Source organism: Patagioenas fasciata, chromosome 4 (assembly GCF_037038585.1).
Source record: "Patagioenas fasciata isolate bPatFas1 chromosome 4, bPatFas1.hap1, whole genome shotgun sequence".
NCBI lineage: Eukaryota > Metazoa > Chordata > Aves > Columbiformes > Columbidae > Patagioenas > Patagioenas fasciata.
Window position 1 is genome coordinate 27,898,291 of NC_092523.1, and position 19,967 is coordinate 27,918,257.

Below are 19,967 nucleotides of genomic sequence, written 5' to 3' on the forward strand. Positions count from 1 at the left end.
TTTAAGAATGGAAATCCTACTCTGTATCCTACTCTGAGATATAAATAGCTCTGCTTGAAGTGTAGGATTAGTCGTCCACGTAAACTTTTACAGAGCCTCATTATATTACGCCATTGCCACAAACTGCTTGTGCCCAGGGATTTTCAGGACTAATCCTCTTGAACACAGATTTATTGCAGCTTTGCCCTGTCTTCAGATTATTGCATTTCCTTCCTGCCATGGCACCCTTGTATTCTGCATTTGAATGTCTTCATTTTTAAGCTTCTGGTTCATGTGCAAGCCATCAGTTACTCCCTGCACTGAGAGAACACGGCCAACAACAGGTTTGGGATTTTCCCCTAGTTATGATAAAAGATTTTATTTTTTTTTAACTGATACAACAATTGCGTCTATGTTTGATTTATCTCATTAAACATGATTTGTGGTTATCCAGAGCACAAGGCCATTAAAAATTTTACACAGCTGAGATATATCATGAGGGAGAAAGACATGCCTGAAAGATAGATTTGTGAACTACAGGTAGTAAATGTTGCTGGATCCTGAAGCACTCCTATTGCAATTACAAGTAGCTATTTTCAAGGAAACCTGAGATTCCCTATATAGTTTAAGCACCTCCAGGTTTAGGAGGCATCACATTGCGTTGTCAGGTTGGTGCCTCCCATCCCTTCAAGGAGGAGCCTCCAGTAGCTACCACCTGCCTGTTCCCTCTTACAGGTAATTTGTATTGATGTTTTTAAGAATAACGAATTGCTACTACTTATGTGGCCAATGTAGGATGTGCAGAACTGCAGGAGTCAGCATCACAGTAACTCTGGCCACCATAGCTCTGTGGAAATACTATGTCAACTTCTAATTCTGTACACATTTAAATAAATCTGGTTGATACAGGTGACCTCAATTATCATAAAGGCTGATTTATTAATTGGGAACAAAACATCAGCCTGTGAAACCTTCCTTACAAAGCATTTAACTGTGACTAAAGTTAGTATATCCTTTTATGTGATCTTAAACATTATTAACTAGGAGTCTAACAAATGATTACCGTGTGTCTTCTCAATGCCACTCAGTAATGTATGTTTGGTACAACGTGAAACTAAAAGAGGTCCTACATCTGTTGAAGTCCTCGAACTTTTCTATAACAAATGCAAAATGTGTGAAGACACATGCAATTCAATTTAATGTGACAAAAATCAGCCTGAGGAAAAGCATAAATATATCATTTCCGTGGTACTTTACACAGTATTATAAAGTAGTTTTGTGGACTGGTTCTCATAACAGCACTTCCTAGATGGTCTTTATACACAGATAGACAGATGGATTTTGTAGACTTAGGATAATTTGAAGCATGTCATATTAATGAAGACTGTGGCTTTTTTTTTTTTTTTAATTCTGTCAGTTCTGTGACAGCAAAAAATTATCACCCCGATACAGCATGTAAGTATGCTTGACTTTCAGCACATCAAAAGTAAAATCTCCAGATGTATTCCTGTGGCATTAATTAGCATGGAACTGGAACAACAGGACCAAATCCAGATCAAGAAAAGAGGTTATCTGTCTTTCTCAAGTAGAAGTTGTTGGAGAGAGGAAGAGAGAGAGATCAGTGAAATCACAAGCCAAGTTTGCCCATTCACAACTTTGGAAGTTTTGTAAGCATTTAAGAACTGACCCATCACCAAAAAAAAAAAAAAAAAAAAGGCAAATGCAGTTGCTAACGCACTTTTGTGAGTATGAAAGCACCACTTTGACTGTCTTTCTTAAAGGGATCTTTAAAAGAAGCTAAAATTTGACCCCTGTCCTCATCAAGTCATTTAACCTTCCTCCCAAGTGTCACGGGCTTATCAGCAAGCATTTGCTTAGATGCCCTGTAGTGTAGTCTAACAAACAGAGGAACTGACTTGCAAAGAGGCTGAGGCTGTGGAAATACATTCAGGGACTGAATGTCAACTCACATCCCTCTAGAAGGAGCAAGGATCTGGAAGATCCAGCCTGCGTTGTGGCTATTCTCAATGTTCCTTAGGTAACCAACACACAACATCACATTTCACAAGTTTTTGATTGCCTCATGTCATTTTTAAGAGGGGATGTTCAATTATCATAGCTAATGTTGAACTGATTATGAAACCACAAAAATAATGAATCAGTTATTACCAATATTTCCACAGCATGGAGAAAAATGCATATACCTATCAGACAAAACTAAAACAGCAGTAGGTGACAATGAAAAAAAGAAAGCTATAAGGAGTATGAGTTAAAAATAAAACAATTTGCAAAACAATTTGAAGATAGATGAATTAAGAACATTGAAAATAAGATTTCGAAGTAGAAATCTCATTAAATGTTCTTCAAAATGCTGTACACCTTTGCACATAGATTTTTCTGTCAAAATCCTGCTCTACAACATTCAGCACATGCTCTCATTCTTTATATTGTACTGTATAAATTATTTAATCACATTTTACAAGCTACATAGAGCCTGTATGCCAGAAATCTACATACATAACCATTCTGTATTTCAATAAACAGAAAAGCCACTGTAGAAAATGTTGCCTTCTCAAACAAGTAAAGTGTGGTTTCAAATCTCATTGGGTTTTTTGTAACCCTCTTCTTACAGGATCACGACGACGGCAGCTTGCATGATGGATCTACGCAGATACCCTCTGGATGAACAAAATTGCACGCTAGAAATTGAAAGTTGTAAGTTACTGGAGGGAGAGGGTTGGCCAAATGACAGCTGTGGATTGAAAGGTAGCACAGGTTCGGTAAAGCCGGAGCACGTTGTTCAAATACTGCATGTCCAGTGAGCTTGCATGCTGATTATACCCAATATATTTCTATAATATATAAGCCAAAAACATTTAATTCACAATATTTGGTTGATCTAAGTTTGTAAGATATCTTTCAAAATCACTTGTCAAGAAAGGGGAAAGAGTATTTCTTGATGATTAGATCAGAAGACAGAAACCCAGCACCGTCCATCTTCAGTGCCTAATCAACGCAGAACCTGAATGAATGGCTTCACCTCAGTGCTAATCTCTAACACCAAGATTAACACCTGCCCCACATGTTGCTGGGAGGATTGATCAATTAATCTTACCAAAACACTTGGAGGTTATAAAAGGAAACAACTTGGGCTGTCAGCACCAAGGTTAATGAGAGCTTTGCCATTGTTTTCCATGAGCATAACACCAAGGCGTGAACTTGCAAATTTTTGACATCAGCATAGTTTTTATATCTTTTATGATGCGGACTTTAGAGAAATGCCTATCAGTGTTTTTGAAACTAAATTTTATCCTCTCGTGGGTGAAACCAGCTTCTGCCACTGACCACCATAGCGGTCTGTCTAAACAAACTGGTTAAGACTACAGAGAGTCCAAGGCAAAATAACGCAGCAGTTTTCTAAGGGTGTCCATTTGTCACATTGCAGCTGTTGCACTCTTAGAGTTAAATGATCTTTTATTATGATAATACTTCTCTCTAGAGAATCAGGTTCTAGAAATTATTAACAGATTTCCCCAAATACGGTATTTTGTTTCAGTTTACTGAAGAGGAAGAACAGTTCTGGCATTTGAATCTCTACTTTGATGGATAGTTCAAAGTATTAAATGAATCGAAAGACAAGCTAAGCTAGGATTAAGGCTCTCCCTTACCTGCCAAAATCATTTCCTCAGACCTATGTTATCAACAAAAGCAGCGTTTTCAGTGTTTGTAGCACCTCCCATTCAAATAACTGAAAGTTATCAAAAGTCCAGTAAGTAGTTTTCATTCTGCATAAACTCATGATAGAAGACTTTGCTCTTAACTGAAAAGGTGTTAAATTCCAAAAAAAAAGCTCACAATATCAAGTTTCAAAAGCCTTCAGTTGTTTAGATTTGACAAATAAAAACATATTCATAATGTCAAAACAATGGAATATAATATAAATATAAAGCTTTCAATAGTATTATAACACAAATATAAAATAATTAAGTCTAAACCAAAGAAGACAAAATAACTTTGAGGCTTAGGAAATGCTGCTGGGAAAGATTTGAGCTTATTCTGAACTGCTGAGATTTTCATCAGTTATGTACACATAAATGTAATATATCAACATACCTGTGAGGCAGCGATTTTCAGGCACTGAAAAAAGCGTGCGGTCAGTCTGATGACAGACAAGATGGGCTCTCAGCGCAATGTTTATACTTGTTTATAATTTCTATTTGATGGCACCAGATAGATGCCTTACTTAAAGTATTTAAAAGGGCACATACCTTCAAAATTACTCCCCAAAATCAACTATTTTTTTTCTTTGTAAGTGCATAATCAATACCAACCTTAATATAAGTCAGTGAGGTGCTGCTTTTCATTTAGATTTTAAATTGTTTGGTAAGAAAAGTGAAATGTTTCCCCAATAATTATTTACTTTTGCTCCTTTTCCCAGAATGTAATTTTATAGTCATTTTAGAAATTCTTTGCTAGGTTGAGAACAACAAACCTTTTATTCCACCAGACAAAATATTTCAATCAAGTAAATATTCACAGTAGGCTTAATGAAGGTTATTTTTAATAGAGAGCATTGTCTGAAGACAACCTGCTAGTTTATTTCTTCAGATATTCAAAAATGGTGGGTTTTATTTGTAAGATTTTGACATTGCAGGCAGACATGTCAGAAAGCGAAGCAGGGAGAGGGCATTGTCAAGGTTCCCCATGAAGCACCTCAGTAGCTGCAGTCCTGAGTCACCACAATGGCATATTCTTGCTTCACCATTCAACGTGTACAGGGAAGTCTCTGGAAGGACATACTGGTTGTGCACCACGGTAAACCCCCACAACAGATGCAGTAGTGTGGCAAGCTGGGCCAAGCCAATGTGCGTGTTAGGAATACTTGTGTTAGAACAACAGGCATTAACATTCCCTGTACATCTGCTTTCAGTAGCCCCATCCCTCTCTGTGTCGCTCTGACTTGACTGAAGCACCACAAACCCACGCCCCTGTGTATGAATACATACGGAGCCATTTTCTTCTCATTCCTGAGAACCAGAGGCAGTAGGCACTTTTAGCTTCCGTTTCCAGTGCTGTCCGTCACTCTACTGATCTCCCCAGTTACTTTCTGCTAGTACAAAATTCTGTCAATGTCTTATAATCCACCGCCTTACAGGACCTACAGAGCCACTCATTAAGCTGCATGGTTGTCCTGCTCATCCTTGGGCTTTGCACTTTCCTTCCTTTTTTGGCACAAAACAGTTTTCTTGATGTTGCTTGCAGCTGCTTTGCTCATCTTCTGGCCTAAACTTAACACAGCGTGCAATAGATGTGTTTGGAGAACAAGTCATGTCTTGATTTTCAAAATAAAGTACCTAACACATCTCTTCTGTAACCATTCTACCTGATCAGTGGAGGAAATGGATATAGATATAAATATAGATATAGATATAGATATAGATATAGATATGTATACAGTATAACAGCAATCAAAATGGGCAACTTCGTACTGAATTCCTACTTGAATTTGTTTGCTGGGAGATAATTGATTTGAAGTCTTGAGTTCAAAGTACATGAGCATCAATCAGCCAGCAGTACAAATAACAAAACCAGGCTGACACCTGGCTGGATCATACCTCCTTATTCACAAGCTCTCCCATAAAATAAGCTTTGTAGCAATGAATACTCTGTGAGAATGGACTGAGATACCACTACTGGGACCTCATCAGGAATCAAAACTAGCATCAGATGGAATAAGCAATTAAAATGCTAACAAAATCAGGGATGAGAGAATACCATGTCACTCGTGTGGCCAGTCACACGTTCCCAAAAGAAAATTGATTTTCAGACCTTTTGAACATTTCCTATAAATAATTCATGTCTCCAAAGATATCTGTGTTATGTGTGAATACTTGTTGAGCCAATCCAAAGAAATCAACAAAATCTTTTTTCACAATTTGTCAACAGGCCAAACTTGGTGAAATGCATTAGTTCTTCTGACTATTTAGATCAGTTCAATTGACAACGGAATGATTCTCCAAAAGCACAAACGTGCTTACCTGCTACCAGAAGCCCACAGGCAGTAGAAGTGCCAGGAGCACTGACATCTCTGACAATTCTGCACCCAGAATATAACTAAAAGATTCCCCACCTCTAAACCAACCACGCCAGGGACACATTTTCCCCTCTGAAAGCTCAGTGCTCCCAAGTGCATGCCCAGCAGCTGCGCAGCTCTGCAACAGCGCCAGAGCACACAGATCCTATAGCACACACAACCTGGCCCTCGCTTAAGTTCCTCTGTGTTTTCAAGGGACATTTAGCCCTGCTGCAGAAGGAGCATGCTCCAGAGGAAATAGGCAGTCCCACAGACTAATTGCTCTTAAGCTACTCAAAGAATAGATGAACACAGCACTATTTGTGAACAGAGAGGCAGTGAATCATTAACACCTCACAGGGATGCTATGGAAATTAGCCAAAGACAATCTCTGAAAAACTAAAGTGCTAAGATTCATGCCTTAATAATACTTAACAGTGAGTAATTTACAGCACTGCAAATAGCAGCAAAACAACTGCACTACACAGCGATAGGAAAAGATCACAAAGAATCAGACCCTGCTCTATTATCAAACCCCTCCAGCAGAACAATGAATGCCGGGATAATACATGCTTACATTGAGCCAGCAGATCATTCTCATTAAAAAATTACATTTCCAGTTTTCCTGAAGCTGTCTTACAGGACTGCAGAAGCTATGTCTGTACAGCTGACAACCAGAGAAATATATACATTTAGGAGAAGGAGAGCATTTTGGCTGTATGTGTTCCTTCACACAAATTTTTACAGCTTTGCTCAAGCAGTTCACCCTATTCCAAATTCTGCAGAGGCAGATGGGGATATCGTATCAGAGGCTTTACACCTGTTTTCAGTATCTAATACCGCAGTGGCCGCTGGAAGCTTCTGTGCCTAAAAATCAAGGGATTTTACAACTGGAACTGCTTCATCAGCAGAGCTGGGATCCGTAACAATCCATTTCTCACAGATTAGCATATACTGGGACAGAGGAGACTTAATACTTGGCTGGAGGTTACGCAGACTGCTTGGCACTCTCACGTGAGCCCTGATGGATGTCAGCTTGGCAATTTAAGATGTTAAATCCCTGAGCTGTTAGTTCTGCTGTACCAGGTAGCCTCTGGCAAGGGCTACAACTGCTATGGCAGTTCACAACCCAGTGCCTTGGCACAAGCCCTGTCCATGGCAGCAGCTGCAGAAGGCTCTGGACTGGCATGGCTGAGATGTAGGCACACATCTCAGCTGATAAAGACGCAGGCAGAAGGAAGAGGCAAACAACCAGGGACAGTAGCATCAAACTGCTGCAGATAAATCACCCTAGGCCTGTCTGTTAGACTTCTGACAGCACGGAGCTGCCCCCTTCTGGCATCCTTCATTACAAATACACATCCTGACCTCACCACACCACCTAGAAGATAAGACTGGATATTGTTATTACTCTAACGCTCTTTGTCTCTGTGAAGTCACCAGTATCACAGTTTCAGTGTGACCTTGTGGACTGAGCTTTCACCTAGCTTTCACTCAGCAGAAAAAAATGATGCGCTGACAGCATCACTCTGGCAATACAGAAACCCCTATTTGGGGTTTCTCTTCCAGCATCCCCCAAACTTAAGTGAAATGTGCTTCACCGTCACAGGAGAGGGAGGGTCAGGCTGCTCTCCAATTTGGCAAAGTTACTTACTTATTGGCAAGATAGTATGTGTTTTACAACAGGTCTGAGCAGATTATCAGAACTGTCCCTTTGGTCTCAAAAATCTGTGTCTCTATGACAACTGATGCTGCAGCATGATTCAGGGATCAACACTGCAACACTGAACCATGTGTTAGCCTTGTCAGCAGCACTCTTTGAAACCATTTTGCTTGTGTGGGAGAACTGAACAAGTCCACAGAAACCTGAACAGAGCAAGTTGGGGAGAAAAGGAAGATTTATTTAGCCAGCTACAGTATAGAAAATGGCAATTCTGCCTTGACTCCATTGTTTTTATGGCTATCCCTGATTCATATAGAAATAGACCTAACACTAAATATATGCAATGTTTTGATGAAAGCACAAGCAACTTAAAGTGATAATGCAGTGAATCAATGAAATATTCTACTTGAACCTCTACATGGCTTGTTGCCAGAAAAAACAACAACTGTGTTCATACCTAAACATTCATTATCACCTCTGTTGGCACAGAGTGGTCTGACAGAATGAAATTGGAACAGATTTATCACAGCTCCCTACCTGAGAAAAGATTGCATTGATCCAGTGTATGATTGCATTTGAATTACCAAGGATGTAAGAACCTACACCTCAAACAAAAATGGCTATTTTTATTAGAGATGAAAAATCTGTCTTAAATCCAGGCTTTTCCAGACAGCTTTTCCTTCACCTGTCTGCAGGCACCAGATATCTAGTAATTTATTCATGCGTGGCAGTAAAAACTCACTAATGGATATGAGTGTGCTGGTACCTGAGGCAGCAGGAGCTTTGAGCTGGATCCACTCACATCTTTTCCCTAAAGTACCCCAAACCACTAAAAGGGCATCTGGTCTCATTCTGCTGCTTCTCACCAAACATATCAAATTGCTTCCACAGAAGGCATCATCTCTCCCCTCCCAAAAGAGCTTGCTGCTCAGAGTATTCTAGAAACCAGTTGCGAGGTCTCTTCCCAGTTAAAAAAAGGCTGGACGGAAGCTCAACTCCATGCCTGTTTTAAGAGATTTGATCTTTTTAATGTTTCTAATGAGGGCAGATCCTATCCTGCACAGTTGCTTAGGTTCTGCCACATCCATAAACAAAGAGCTTCTCTCGCTCACCTGCCTGTCAGACTCTCCCTGCTCCCCCATGGGACATGTCAACCATAAACCATGTCCCAGCATGTGTTGCCTCCCACAGGCCCTGCAAACCCTTGGGAAGAAACCTCATTTTCTCCTCTTTGACTTGTATCTGCTTATTACAGTGTAGCGCTGGGAATAAGAGCTCTCTCCTGCTTCTGGCCAATTCCTTTAACTGCTCTAAAGTACAAACTCAGCCTTAAAATTTCTTTCAAACTTGGTGGACTGTGAAGAGAGACAAGTATCTGTTAGAAATTCAGATCACTCCAGCAGCAGAATCTTTCTGAGATGAACTGCCTGAATGCAAAAGGCAGAAGAGTTCCTGCCTGCCCATCTTGACTTCATCTTCCAGCTGTAAGTGATATAAGACTCTTAGCATTTAATCCAATTCACAACATTTGCAATTCACCAACATGCAGGTGGGGCTGTCCATCAGTTATCATAAAATGCATGCATTCTTCTGTACTCCCATTGCTTCCTGCTTCCATGACACGCACAAAACACCTCATGTCACAGGGCTTTGCCATGGATCAAATGCCATATTCAAGCAACTAGCTCCCACAAACCCTATCAAAAAAACAGTTGACACCAGAAATAAAGAAGACCACACTTAGCGCACTTGTAAAGCAAGCAAGACAGTACTATAGGAAACATCTCAGCAAGAGCAGGAATGGAAATCAGCACACACAGGCCGGTGGTGTGATTCCATATGCTGCCCATTGGGACAACAGTGTGACTCTGAGAAACACATTTTTCGATTTGAAATGCACTTTAATCATTTTAAAAGACATTCCAATAATACACCCTAGGTCACTGTGAATACCCTATGCAGAATACACACTCAACTTGTATTGCTGCAAATTCGCTCTCAGAAGGATCGCAGGCACACAGCAATCTGTAGGTCCACGTTAGCTTTTGGCACAGCTGAAATGCCATCCTTCTGAGCTGCAGAGAACATGCTGGCAGCAAAACAGGAGGTTTTAAAGCAATGGCATGAGCATCCACAGCAGCAGGTTTAAACATCGCAGGGACAGAAACACAAGCACAGAGCTGTGGAGCTGAGCAAGTTGTTTTTCAGATACTCTGGAAGGCAAATTCGCAAATAACTTGTTGGTATTGAAACTGAGAAATTAGCCAAATACGACTGTACATTTCATTTTTTTCACATAAAAATTTAAAATGTATTTTTCGCTCAGTTTAAGTCATTTCTTACCACTCATCTTTTAAGTCAGTCACTAAGCTGAAATAATTCAGTTTTCACAGTACAGTAGTGTTAAGCCACAGCGACTGCTCTGTTTCCAGACTTTGGAAAGATTTGTTTCCCCAGAGGACTATAAACCAGTTATTTTACTTTCACAATGTATTTTTACACTGCACACAAATTTAGAAGATACTCAGATGCTGCTAGTATAGTCTATATGACTTTCAGTGTTCAAAAAAATGTATAGCTTGTCTCTGTATGGATGCATAGATTTTAATAGCAAATACTTGACACTCAACAATTTCAGTGCACGAGGACATGAAATTAGGCGTGTCACCTACCTATCTGCCATATCTTAAGCCCTCTTTTGTTGCACACAGAGGAATGCAGAGTTATTTTCACCGGCTGCTCTTCTCATTTTAGTGACATCTCAGTAGCCTCAGAGGTACCAATACAAGGCCCATGCTGTCTCCCTTGGTGACGGCAGAGGACAGGAAAGCTGGGGCTGAGCTGCTTCCCAGCACAGCCTCGCCAGGTCTCAGTCTTCAGCTTCTGACAGCCCCCAGGCCAGAGGAACAGCAAAAAGAAAAGCTGGGCTTGCTTTTCAAATGTAAGGGTTCATTCAGAGGAGGGGCTGATCTCTCTAGAAACAGCTGTGCTCTTAAATGAGTCTGTATTTCTGCGGTCAGAGCAGCAGGAAAAATAATCTGTGCACCTGGTCATATCACGTTTTTGGAAGAGCTGGCATATAGTGCTTTGAGATAATGCAGTTGTCCTAGGATGTTACAGCCATAAGTACAGCTTATGTATTTACTTGTCTTCTGCCAGAGTGTGAATTGCCATGTAAAACGAACAAAACCCAGAACAAATTGAGAGATTCTGGTACTCATGGATTCACTTCAATTTGTGAGAATGGAGCCTTACCCCAAACACATCTGAGTTTGCAGATATTATGAATCTTGAGAAATTCTCTGTTCATTGTATATTCATTCTGTCTCTTGATCTACATCTATAGCTCCTTGACACTGCAGCAATACAAATAAACAAAATACAATGCCCCAAGTCACCATGTAGAAAGACAGCTTACCTGACCTGGCACAACATTAGCATGAAGTACTTTTAATAAGTGGGCAGTATACTCACATATGACTCCCACCCTCGGGGAGGCATAGAAATATAAGGTACGGTTGCATAAGCCATGCTGGCTTTAGTAAGAAACACAAGGTGTCCTCATTCATCTCCAGTCTGAGTGCTGTTGAAAACATGGGTCCTACTGCCTTAAATGAGAGCAGGTTTTGGCCTGACATGGTGCAGCAGAAACCAGATGGACCTGGATTTCAAATGTCTTTTTCACCAAGTACAACAGCTGCCTCTAAAATTGGGGGAGTCTGCCTGGCAATAAAATGAGAGCACTTAGAAGTAGATGTTAATTAGTCAAATGAAATAAGTGCTCAAGGGCAAGATGTGTTTACAATACAAGCAAACAAAACTATGTACCATGCAATATTGACTGAACTAAATTAATTGAATGCTAAGCAGCTGGACCTCTGTTGCTAATGTTTACATAATGTGCTTATAAATAGTGTTGTTCTCTTTTTAACTTTGTAAAGCAACTCAAGTCAGAAAAAAACTTCGAGGATAGTGGCTCAGACTGGGATAGCCATGTATGGTACGGCACTTGTAGGTGGGGAAGGAGGAGGAGGAAACTGGAGGATGAAAAGGGTGATTTGCATGGGACTTATGAAGTCTAGATAACGTGCTCCTGACAGCACTGCAAGCAGGTTACCTTAGTCTGGTGTGGGAGTCCTTTGAGTCAGCAAAAGAGGTGAGGGACTGCAACACTGGGCTTCAGGAGAGGTCAGGTCTCTCGACATGCTGAGGTCTTCCTGAGTCAGGCTCTCTCAGCCGGAACTGTCAGGATCAGAGTACAAACAATTTGTGGTCTGCATTTTGCTGCTCCTGAAGAGGGATTTTTTTTCTTCCTCATCAAACCAGGGGGGAATGAAGGATAGAAGATAAAAAGAAAGAGAAAAAAAAAAAAAACAAATCAAACCTCACTAGAAGAGGAAAGGAGCTTTAGTTCAACTTTCTGCAGATTGAGATACAGCTGGTATCCAGTAGAAGTGTCTGTTCAAAAGGAGAAGAAAGGGAGGAGTCTCAAAACAAATTCAGCAAAAAAGACATCTCAGAACAAAAACAAGAGAAGACTGGGATTTCTGACACTTGCTACTGGAAAGCTCTGAATTCTCAGTCTGGTACCAGCAGCAAGCGAACATAGGTGTAGGCAAGGAAGCTATGGGGATTAATCTCCTCATGTATAGCTTCTGCCCTGATCACTGTTGACTGGCCTTAAACATTAACAGAATGATGTGACTTCAGAACTTTGCTGGTTTCAACCCCACAGGAGAAGAAGATTCAAGCAAAGAAGCGAGAAACATGGAAACAGTTGAACAAACAGACCCTCAGCATTTGTAACTACGAAAGTAACAAAAGTACCATTTTTAAATGCCATTTTTCAGAACCACTTTAACTGGATTATAAAATGAGAAACTAGCTAAAGGTCTATAGAAACTGATGTATGATGGCTATACTTCTCAGGGCTGATCTGTAACTAGCAGTTGTGCATCTGTACATTAAATGTACAGTTACTCAAATATCTAGTCTGCACAAGCAGACACTCATCACTGCACACTTGCTTGGTCCAAAAAAAGTTTAAAAAGCAACATCATTGCTATTAATTTTGAGACAATAGGTCATCAAGATGTCTCATGTCCAAAGTTAAATCACTGGCACTGCTCGCCATGGGCACCAGCAGAGCTTTTCTAATCACAATTTAAGTTACAGGATTTACACAGAGATGGGTGTAATCAGAGGCTCTCAAGATCAGGCCAAAAATCATCACTCCAGTTGTGAAGTGAAAGTATGAGTTCTAAAGGTGAAATGCATGAAATGTGCAAATCAGGCTGCAGTGGAACATGTCAGACCCTGAACTGCTGTACTGTCTCAGATCAAGCGTCTGTGTCATCCATCATCTTGTCCCTGACAGTGGCCGGCAGCATATGTCTGTGAAGCTAGAACAGAGCATAGGCTATATAATACATGCTGATATTTCCCCAGTAAACTCCTCCAGTAAGTCTTCTGCACTTTGCTACCTCAAGTCAGAAATAGTATCATTTTGTCTAATAACCTCTTTAAATTTTTATTCTGTGAACAAGCAGAAGCTTCTGACCCATCATCTTGTGGAATGAGTTCTACAGTTTATCTGTACGTTGTATTTCCCTTTGGTCTGGAAGTGTGAGGGATTTGAACAAATCGTGTCTTGTTCAAGCTCACCATGCTAATTTAGGATCTTATAGGCTTTTGTCATATAACATTCCCTCAGCCACCTTACCTCCAGGCTGAAGAATCCTTGCTCAGTCAGTCTTTCCTTCAATGGAAGCAAGTCTATCCTTAATCATCTCAGTGGCCCTTCTTTGTAGGCAACTTAGTACAGAAATTTTGGGGAAAGAAATAAACAAAACTGCATATAATAGTCAAGAAATAGTACAACATGAATTGGAATGTGTATGAAAATGCAAAGAATTTTGCATTTGCTCTCCTTTTCCTTTCCTAATAATTAGGAAATGTGTTTTTGTTGGTTTTGGTTTGTTGTGTTTGTTGTTTTTTTTTTCTTGTGGCGGTTTTTGTTTGTTTGGGGTTTTTTTTAGCCAATGAGAATGAAACTCTTATTAGTAAACAGGAAAAAAACTTAAAACACCAGTATGCCTTATAAGAGGTATTCTTGCACACAAAAGCCATACTAGATAAAACGTATTAATGTGTACTTCTGATTGTGCACTGCATTATACTTATTTTAGGCCCAGTAGGTCCTTTGACATCACTGGCGTAATTCAGTGGGAGACAAACCAGTAAGGCATTTGCAGTACAAGTCTGACTACTTATCAGAAACCTTGAATGTTTCCTTCTGTTGAGACAATGGTGATACTGAGAAGTCCTGCTGTGTTAGCCATTAAAGAGATACTAAGCAAAACCAAACAATTCATCTCTATCTTGCATCAAGTTTCGTTTGCAAATGAGATTTTAAAAGTTACAGGGACAAAAAACCTATAACAAATAGCAATGAAATGAGGAAAGGCTGAGGGAACTGGGTCTCTTTAGTTTGGAGGAGACAGAGGAGTGATCTTGTTAATGTTTATACATATATAAAGGGTGAGTGTCATGAGGATGGAGCCAGGCTCTTCTCGGTGACAACCAATGATAAGACAAGGGCTAATGGGTGCAAACTGGAACACAAGACGTTCCACTTAAATTTGAGAAGAAACTTCTTCTCAGTGAGGGTAACAGAGCACTGGAACAGGCTGCGCAGGGAGGTTGTGGAGTCTCCTTCACTGAAGACATTCAAAACCTACCTGGACACATCCCTGTGTAACCTCATCTAGGTGTTCCTGCTCTGGCGAGGGAATCAGACTAGATGATCTTTTGAGGTCCCTTCCAATCCCTAATATTCTGTGATTCTGTGTAATATCAAAGGCGTTTGCACAGTAAGGCAAGATTATAATTCACTCTCTGAACTAGATTAGAATGTTGCAAGAGTGACTTTATGCTGTAATAACATTTATTTTCTCCTTCTAATGCATAGGAAGTGATGTCTCCAACTGGGATGGAACAGATTGCCCCATATGTTAAATTTATTTTGATTTGAGAAACCTTCTTAAATAACTGACAATTTGTAGTACTCCAGTAGTCTAACCAAGTTTTCATTTGGGTCAATACTGCTTAGGCTAAATTCTGATTCGTATACCCCACTACAATCTGCCATCTGCCTATAGAAAGTATTTCTCAGTGAAAACAAAACAAAACAAATTTTAAAAAGGAAAAAAAAAACCAAACACCAAACAAACAAACAAAAAAACCACAGCATCACTAGTAGATATAAACACCCACTCTTAACACAGGTGTCAGGGAGCCTTTTCAAGCAGTTCTGTCACCTTAATGTTAACTAGTGATATTGCTTTCCAAAACACATCTTGAGATCTCCAGTGCCCCATTTGTATGTTGGGTTTAAGCTCAAGCAGTACAATAAAATTACCACTGTATAGACCACCTTAGTGGTGTGTGGAAGAAATGCTTTGTCTTCCTGTTTGAATACAGTCCTAGGAATAATAACTGTGTGAAACAAGAAAAATGATACTGTAAGAATACATCCAGCAAGGAAGACTAAGTTGTTAGGAAAGGGATGATCCAGTAGTGATGGAAGAGGTTGGATTCCAGCCTCATGTTCTTACACAAGTCCAAATAATTTGGGGCACACAGAATGGAAATAGTCTCTTGAAATGTCCTATTTAGACTCAGATCCCTAAGGCAAAGACCCTGTTACTGGGTGTTTCAGGAATAAGCAGATGGAAAATGGGCCTCCATTTGGACATCTCTGTGGAATTGGTAATAATAGTAGAACCATTACTTTATTTGTTACGTTAATGCAATACAGATCTTTATTTATCCCAGAGGTATTTGAAATAGTAAGGGCTGCGGTGGAAAATAAAACACCCTGGTGGTATTAACATTGAATACACTGTTAACCTTGGCTATAACACAATGTCAGCAACATTTCTAATTTTTTCTGTTCTGTGAACTGCAAGATTTATACATAACCTATTTTTGGCTGTGCTTGAATCTAGTTACTTTTTAAATCTTTAGTATTTATGCCTGAGTGTTCTCACTTAAACTCTTAGCTGCTGGTCTAGAAGAAAAAAAAAAAACGTGTTGGCACATCAAGGACTGTATTATAATTTCTAGACATTATTTTCTAGGAAGCAGAAGTTTAATAGCTGGAGCTGAGCAATTAAGTCTATTTTAATGGTTTGGAAGCTGGAAAATTATCTAGCAAGCAAAGGCTTAAATAGATCAAATAATTTTCATAGGAGCTTTATTAATTAAAAAAAAAAATCTTAGCAATTGTTTATTATTTAGGTCAACAAAAGCAGACGCAGAAATACCAGGGAGTTTGTTTGATTAAGTGGGCTAGACTGCTAGGGATGTCAGCCCAGAAATTGGGCCATGTCCGCTCCAGAAAGCATTGAGCAAACATGTTCAAATCCCAGCACATCCTCCGTTTGAAGTCCAGCCGTTCAACACAGTCTCCTACATTAAACGACCGGGTGCACATCACCGTCCCGAGACTCGGCGCTGCTCTAGCGCAGACCAGCTACTGCCCTGGCCGAATCCGGCAACAGGCGTCACCCCTTAGGGAACGGTACGTTCGGGGCCCGGCGAGCCGGGCTGTCCCCGGGCTGTCCCCGGGCCCGGCGGGCAGCAGCGGGCTGGGGGCGGTGAGCACAGCCCCGTCGCGGAGCGCGGGCGCCCTCCCGTGGCCTCTGGGCCGCTCCGCGCCGGCGGGGGGGGCGACAGGCGGGGCCGGGGGGCCGACACCCCACCGTGCCCCCGCGGAACCGCTCCTCACACCGGCCGCTCCCACACGGAGAACCCGATTCTGATTCTGATCCGTAACTGGATTGGTGTAACTCGTTTTATTAGATCAGTCTAATGTTATTAATTTAGGGAAGTAATTCTAGACTTCTGCGGTTAAAGTTGCAAGCACTCTTGACAGCGATTATGAACATCATTGAAATGTTTCATGTTCCCAATATGTGACGTCTATGAAATTTTTGTGCAGACATCAGTGTCCATTTGTAAGTACTGTGCTCTCTGTCACAAAAGCAGAGGGATCCCTTTAAAGGAGTAACATGGATATCTACACAGAGAGAAATAGATCACGTGGAAAAATGTTGCCAAGGGAATTCCTGAGCAGTACAGATAAGTTCAGTGAACAAATCAGGGTGTTAGAGCTGGACACCGCACAGACTAGACTCACTTTTTCTATCACTGAAATAGTTTTTCTTCCGTTGTAAATGTTAAAGGCACATCCTGCCAGAAATGGGGCTTTATCATTGCCTGCTAGCCAGAAGCTAGTGCTGTTCCATACTGAATGTTTCTTAATTTACATCACTGTGATTCCTCACTTGAAGGCACTATCCACTTCAAAAAGCAGAAGGAGTGATCTGTCCTCTGCTAACTCTGTTCAGAGCTGAAGACTGGTTCCAGTCTAAACCACAGCCAAATGTCTTTCTCTCAGGTGCTGTTTTGGAAAGCAAAAAGCAATGTCAGTGCCTGTGGAACACAAGGGCCTCCAAGCCCTGCATCTGTGAGTCATCCTCAGCCATGGAAGCATAGCTGCTCACACAGCTAGAACAATGTGCAAAGCATGTAATGAAGGGCATCACACAACAAATATCGTATCACATCAGGGAATGGACTGCCTGGGGAGAGTTTACACCTTGTTAGTGTCTAGCAGAGTTATTACAATGACTGGCAGGGAAATCATGATTGTACTGAGGTTCTCTCCCTGCAAAACCACAGGAAGATGTTCCTGCTCAATTAGTCTCCTAAAAAGAGATCTAACAAATGTGAATTACTGAAAAACTTCACTAGTCCTTTCTTATAATTGCCCCCAGCTTTAACTGCAGTAAGTTCAAGGAACAAATAAGCATATTAGAAACAGCAGTAGCTCACACTAGATCCATTTTTTGTAGTATTTGGAAGTCTTTTTTTCTAAGTTTGTAAAGGTTAAAGACATGGCCTCCCAGCAGTGATGGCTGGTCATCAACTGAAATCTTCCATGCAAGATTCTTGATTTTGGTCAATTGACTTTATAACTTTGTAGTTCTACTTTTCATTTAGCGGTCAAAGTCATAGAAACCTTTTGTCAAGAAGGCAGAGAAACTGTAGGGAGGCTGCCAGAGGCTGCTTAAGGAGACAGCAAATAAACTCAGGACTTGCTGAGACCTGGAGACGTTTCCTTTCTCTGCCCTGCATCCCAGTGTGCACTGGCCGAGGAAGTGGCACTATTAATGTAAAACTGGAGGGAAGGGTATGAGAAAGGCCCCAGCTGATGGCACAAAACAGGACAATCAGGTTCACCATTTTCTTCCGAACTCTGAAGCAGAATCCGGGATTCTCACATCTAAACCTTCACCTGTGACTTTGCAGCAAGTACCTGTGCAACATCTTGATAGTGCTGCACCTTCTTTCTAATTCTAGCCCCCGAAGACAAAGAAATAGTTATTAGTGTTATTTCATGTAGAGGATGTCTGTGTGGTACCGAGTCTGCACATAAGCAATACCCTTTCAGTATGAGATGACGGTTTACCATTTCCTCTTGCTCCATCTTTTTAAAAAGGGAAAACATTCAAGAGAAATTTTTTATCGTATGTATTTGCAAGGAAATTAACACTTCCTTGACAATCTTACTCTTGGTCTCTTAAACAGACTTAGTAGTCTTTATTCCCTCCTTCAATCATTCTGTATTACCCTCAGTGTGGCTCGTGTTGGCCCCATGGTTTGTGTGCAGTGTGTTTAAAACAGCTGCTGAAGTCCCACTGTTTTGGCTTCTATCTGGAATACATGAAAACAGCCATGCAGAGAGCCCTGTGTGATAGCCCTAGGGGGTTCATTTAAAAAAAAATAAAATAGCATGAGTAATGGGAAGCACAGAAGTTTTAAGCAAAGAGCAGCAATCTGTATTGCAAAAGTTAGTATGGTTTCAGGAGCAATTCAGATGGTTAGCAAACTGTGGCACTGAGCAGTTAACACATAAGGTATGTGACCACTTAACCATGTTCAGCCCATCACTGTTATGTTTGCATCAGAAGACACCGGTTCAATAACTGCAGACTTCCCAGGCAGTCTGTTGAGCCTGGCAGCAAGTTGTGAGAGCTTCTCCAGTTGTGACTGGGGAAGCTGAGGACCTGCTACCTGCTCTGCATGTGGTCAGCCTTACAGAGATGAGGCTATTACCAGGCACTATAATAGGAAAAGACACCTCAGGACTAATTTTCCCAGCTAGAAATTGCATTAGTGGTGCACACGAAAGGAGAAGTTCCTAAATCCATAGAGGCTGCTGATGCTACGGTGGGTTCAGCTGCCAGAACTACTGTCAAGTTTTCTAAAGCTTTGAGTTCAAACACATGTTTTTATTTGATCTGTGTTACATGATTTAAACCTGATTAAATCTAACACCTGAAGGAAAAGTCTAAAAATAGGTGAGATGTTGTTCTCTCCTTTGGTAGATATCTGGAGAAAGTAGTAAAATGCAATAAATTGGAACCCGTTTCAGTATTAGTTCAAAAATGTCATCAATTGGGAGATATTTTTGAAACTCATTCACTTTTGAGTTTAATCAAAATGTTTATGAAAATGGTAACAATAATGCTAACACTCACAGTGGTAGAATGGCAAATGAAATTTTAATTAAATTATAAATAATGAACATCACTGTTGATAGGAAAGAGAAGAAATGTGCTAGTTTTGAAGTCAATAGGAAATAGTTCTGTGATAACAGAAGATCAAAGATGACATGATCTAATGAAAATGTAAAATGCTCCATGAATATCAAAGGGATACCTACAGCTCCAACAGACATTGTCAGGTCATAGAACAGACACCTGAATTCTTCTGGAATCAGCTTTGCCTCCACTAGCTCCAAACTCTGGATTTCCTCAAGGCCTGCACAGGAAATCAAAAGCAAAGCTGGGAACCGAACCTGGTTTTACTGTCAGAGTTCCTCCTAAAGTCTTTAAAAGTTCCACTGATGTTACATCAGCTTGTTGGTAAATTGAGCAACTCAATCCTGAATGAAAAGTAGTAGTAGTATTAGAGTTAGGTAATAATTGGTCTTTAATCTTAAATTCTGTCCTTGTTTTCTGTCTTCTCCCTTTCCACGCCCAGAAGTTTGCCCTGGGTACAGAGGAGGCAACATGACTCCTGTAAAACAGAAATTTCACATAATAGAAGGCTGAATTCCTGATTAACAGCAGCTCCTTCCACTTTAACCACAACTATTTAAGCCAAGTAATAAAACAAAAA

General features: G+C 40.6%; 1 protein-coding gene across 4 annotated transcripts in view; it reads left to right on the plus strand.

Moving 5' to 3' along the window:
* GABRB1 (gamma-aminobutyric acid type A receptor subunit beta1) overlaps positions 1-19,967 on the plus strand; it is a 115,661-nt gene that overhangs the window by 87,695 nt on the left and 7,999 nt on the right. For all 4 annotated transcript variants that reach the window (XR_011738769.1, XR_011738767.1, XR_011738768.1 and 1 more), the window contains exon 5: positions 2,612-2,694. Coding sequence is in view for 1 of the 4 variants with exons in the window: in XM_065836781.2 (XP_065692853.1) it covers positions 2,612-2,694 (83 nt within the window). In the remaining 3 variants the exon portion in view is untranslated. The remainder of the gene's footprint in view (positions 1-2,611; positions 2,695-19,967) is intronic.